Source organism: Penaeus japonicus, unplaced genomic scaffold (genome assembly GCF_977035675.1).
Source record: "Penaeus japonicus unplaced genomic scaffold, GWHDUDI00000001_assembly GWHDUDI00000040, whole genome shotgun sequence".
In the NCBI taxonomy this organism is placed as follows: domain Eukaryota; kingdom Metazoa; phylum Arthropoda; class Malacostraca; order Decapoda; family Penaeidae; genus Penaeus; species Penaeus japonicus.
This window is the reverse complement of record NW_028234442.1, coordinates 4,376,309-4,380,217: the sequence shown is the minus strand read 5'-3', so window position 1 is coordinate 4,380,217 and position 3,909 is coordinate 4,376,309. Positions and strand designations below refer to the sequence as shown.

Below are 3,909 nucleotides of genomic sequence, written 5' to 3'. Positions count from 1 at the left end.
GAAGGGAGAGGAGAGGGAAGGGAGAGGAGAGAGGGGAGGGGGAGGAGGGAGAGGAGGAGGAGGAGAGGGAGGGAGGGGGGAGGAGAGAGGAGGGAGAGAGAGGGGAGGGAGGAGGGAGAGGAGAGGGCGAGTAGAGAGGGAGAGAGGGAGGAGGAGGAGGAAGGGAGAGAGATGGAAGAGGAGGAGGAGTGAGGAGAGGAGGAGAGAGGGAGGGTGGAGGAGATGAGAGGGGGAGGAGAGGAGGAGGGAGGAGAGAGAGAGAAGAGGGAGAGAGGGAGAGAGAGGAGGGAGGAGAGAGGGAGAGGGAGGAGGAGAGGAGGGAGAGGGAGAGAGAGCGAGGGGAGGAGGGAGAGAGAGGAGGAGAGAGGAGGAGAGGGCGGAGGAGGAGGAGGAGGAGGAGGAGAGAGTGAGTGAGGAGGATAGAGCGAGGGAGGAGGAGGAGGAGAGAGCGAGAGAGGTGAAGGATAGAGCGAGGGAGGAGGAGGAGAGAGTGAGAGAGGAGGAGGAGGAGGAGAAGGAGGAGGAGGAGAGAGCGAGAGAGGAGGAGGAGGGGGAGGAGAAGGAGGAGGAGGAGAGAGTGAGGGAGGAGGAGTGAGCGAGGGAGGAGGAGGAGAAGAAGGAGGAGGAGGAGAGAGCGAGAGAGGAGGAGGAGGAGAGAGCGAGAGAGGAGGAGAAGGAGGAGGAGGAGGAGAGAGCGAGAGAGGAGGAGGAGAAGAAGAAGGAGGAGGAGAGGGTGAGGGAGGAGGAGGAGGGTATGATATTGCAAAGAATTTCAATATAGAAAGTCCATGAAAAGATATGTTGATCTAAAGACTAAGAAAATATGTTTTAGGTAGGCCGATTCTTCATACTGTCCAAAATCGAGCTTGATAAAAAAACAATATCATTATTCACTTTTTGTTAAAACAAAACAACAACCTGGTTAATAAACTCATTTCTGTCATTCTATACTTTTATTTTTTCCTCGTATTTCCTATTACAATCATACGCTAAACATCTGCTTCCTCAGGGCACCATCAACCATAGGGCCGGCCCTGCGTGAAAATTAAGTAATTACAAATCTTTTCCCTGAAATTATGGTTCCCTCCGATAGCTTTGGCGAGAAGTGCTCCCTGACAGAAATATTCAGAAATTAGATACCAAAACTGCTTATCATAAAACAAAAACAACTATCCGAGGCAAAGGCAGAGATTAGGAGTAAGAATTTCGTGTCATTTATAAAAGATAAACAGTTCCGGGGTGTAAGAATAAAGATAATAAATAGTACAAAAGAAAAGTACATGTTCCAATGGTTGTTGAATATGTAAACAGAAATTCGATTAATCGTGTGAACCGAAGGAATAGAGCCGGTGTAATAAGATCTGCATGTTTTCCCAACTTAAGAGAAAAAGATAATAATGTGAGTAATGGAGGTCTTCCCAGGAGCAGCACCAAACTGCGTCTGTCCTGGCCTCGCTCCTCTTGCCCAGACAGTTGCGCCATGTTTCCCCAGCTTACATCATGTTCATGTTAACACATGTTTCGCACAGAGACAAAGACCCACTGGCATAGCACTATCCCACACACACACACACACACACACACACACACACACACACACACACACACACACACACACACACACACACACACACACCAATATATCTATATAATAATTATATATTATATATATTATATAGATATATATATATTATTATATATAAAAGAATAAGGCTAAGCCAGATTTGCGAAACGCAGATGCTACACCGGGCTTGATATGCACTGAAGCGAACCAGCCCTTTATTTATATATATTTATGCACATGTATATATTACTAGCTAGTAGCAAAGGTAAAGGGCTTCTTTGCACTTGCTTGCACCTTCCTCACTGTGTCCCTGATAGGAGTCGCTCCCGCGGCCATGTTCCCTAAACCCACTTGAAAGAGCATTGTATTGGCTGGAGAGAAATATCGATACTGGGATACTCTTTCTCACTCTATCTCAGCACCTGGTGCTTTCTCTCTCTTTCTCTCTTTCTTCTTTCTTACTCTTTCTCTCACCTTCTCACTCTCATTCTTTCTTTCTGCTTTGTCTTTCTCTATCTCTTTCTATCTCTCTCTCTCTTTCTCTTCTCCAGCTGTAGCTTTGCCCACCACATTGAGTAAGAATTAAATTGAACACATATGGTCTCCACTTTTAGGATGAGTCACCACTTGATGAACATACCGGGTTCGTTCCAAAGTGGCCATGTACTGAACTGATCTATAATTAATTTATCGTTTGTGCGTTTTTACGTGCATGATAATGATGATTTTCATTATTATTTTCTTGATAAGTGGATGAAATGAAATAATGGTAAAAATGGTTAATGACAATGGTTGAGGTAAGGATGATTACGTTTTTTAGGATAATGATAATGAAAATATTAATGACACTCAGTGAATGCTCCTAATAATAATGGAGTTGATAATGATAATAATGCGCCATAATAGATTGAACAAGGTACATGATATCAATAAGGATATCAAGGTAAATAATAGTAATGGTGATAATAAAAAACAATAATGATAGTAACAATAATAATGATGATAACAGTAATAATCATAATAATAAAGATAATAATAATAACAATAATGATAATAATAACAAAGATGATAGTAATAATAATAATAATGATTGTGATAATGACAATGATGATAATAGTAACAAGGATAATAATAATCAAATAATAATACTGATAATAATCAAAATAGAAATAATAATGATAACAATAATGATAATAACAACAATGTTTATGATGATGATAATGATTATACATTAATGGTAATGAGAAAAATTATTACAGCAATACGCATGATTATGTTTAATAATGATGATAATGGTAATAATGATGAAAATAATGATAATGATGAAAACAATATAAACAAAAAAAAAATAATGATGAAATGAATGATAACTATAACCATAAATAACAATAATAACAAAAGTAATAATAAATAGCAGTTGGCAACAGTATCAAAAATATTGGACCGTAAGAACATCAGTCAGTTCTATCACTATCAACATGCATGATAAGATAATATTTATAATCATAATGATAACAATATTATAATATAACAATATAACAGTAGATTGTGATAAGCAGAAAATGAAAAGAGGAGGAAAGAAAGAATAATATTTGAGCAGGAGATACGCCTTCATTGTATAGAGTAAATAGAAAGTTTCGTATCATGAAGAGACGGTTTGTTTACATATATATAATCCATCTTCAAAATTACATATACCAAAAATTTACAATGTGCAAAATGACATAATTGAAGACTGAACTCTGGAAAAGGACAATACTAAATATTGAACGTGGCCTCAACGCCTATGAACCTCTGGCAAAAATACAAAACGTCCACAATTACTGAGCAGGAGACGATTTTGACCTGACAAATAGCTTAGGGATGTCTTTAAAGAAATACATAATAATAATATCAAACCAAATTTATGTTTATTATTATTATATTTATTTAGAAACTATTCATGAATCTTCTTCATTGAAAGGTTTGATGGCCTCTGACTTTCTGCAAATTTACCCTAGGCTGCGTGAACATTATTCTCGCACTAATTCTGTGAATTTTCTTTAATTTTGTTCAGTTTCATAGGAAAGGAGTAGTTCCATTATTTGGCATCATAATAGGTGTACATGCCACACTAAAATAATTTACACAGAAGGAATCTTTTGATAATGAAAATCTCGCTGCTGGATCAGCTTTGTTTTACATGTCACGGGAATGGTCAAGGAAAAAAAAAAAAGCATAAAAGCCTAAAGAATCATGTAGGCGGTCGCTGGATTGGCGGAATCGCTCTACCAGAATTACCATCAAACTACGGTGGTAAAAGTCGATTTGCATTTTACCAGGCGACTTACTATTGCTTTGTAAAT

General features: G+C 38.5%; 1 protein-coding gene across 1 annotated transcript in view; it reads right to left on the bottom strand.

Moving 5' to 3' along the window:
• Window positions 1–1,813: 1,813 nt before the first annotated feature.
• Window positions 1,814–3,909, bottom strand: part of LOC147466858 (uncharacterized) — a 4,821-nt gene continuing 2,725 nt past the window's right edge. Inside the window, exon 5 of the mRNA XM_086533891.1 lies at window positions 1,814–1,914. Within this exon, the coding sequence (XP_086390017.1) occupies window positions 1,814–1,914 (101 nt within the window). The remainder of the gene's footprint in view (window positions 1,915–3,909) is intronic.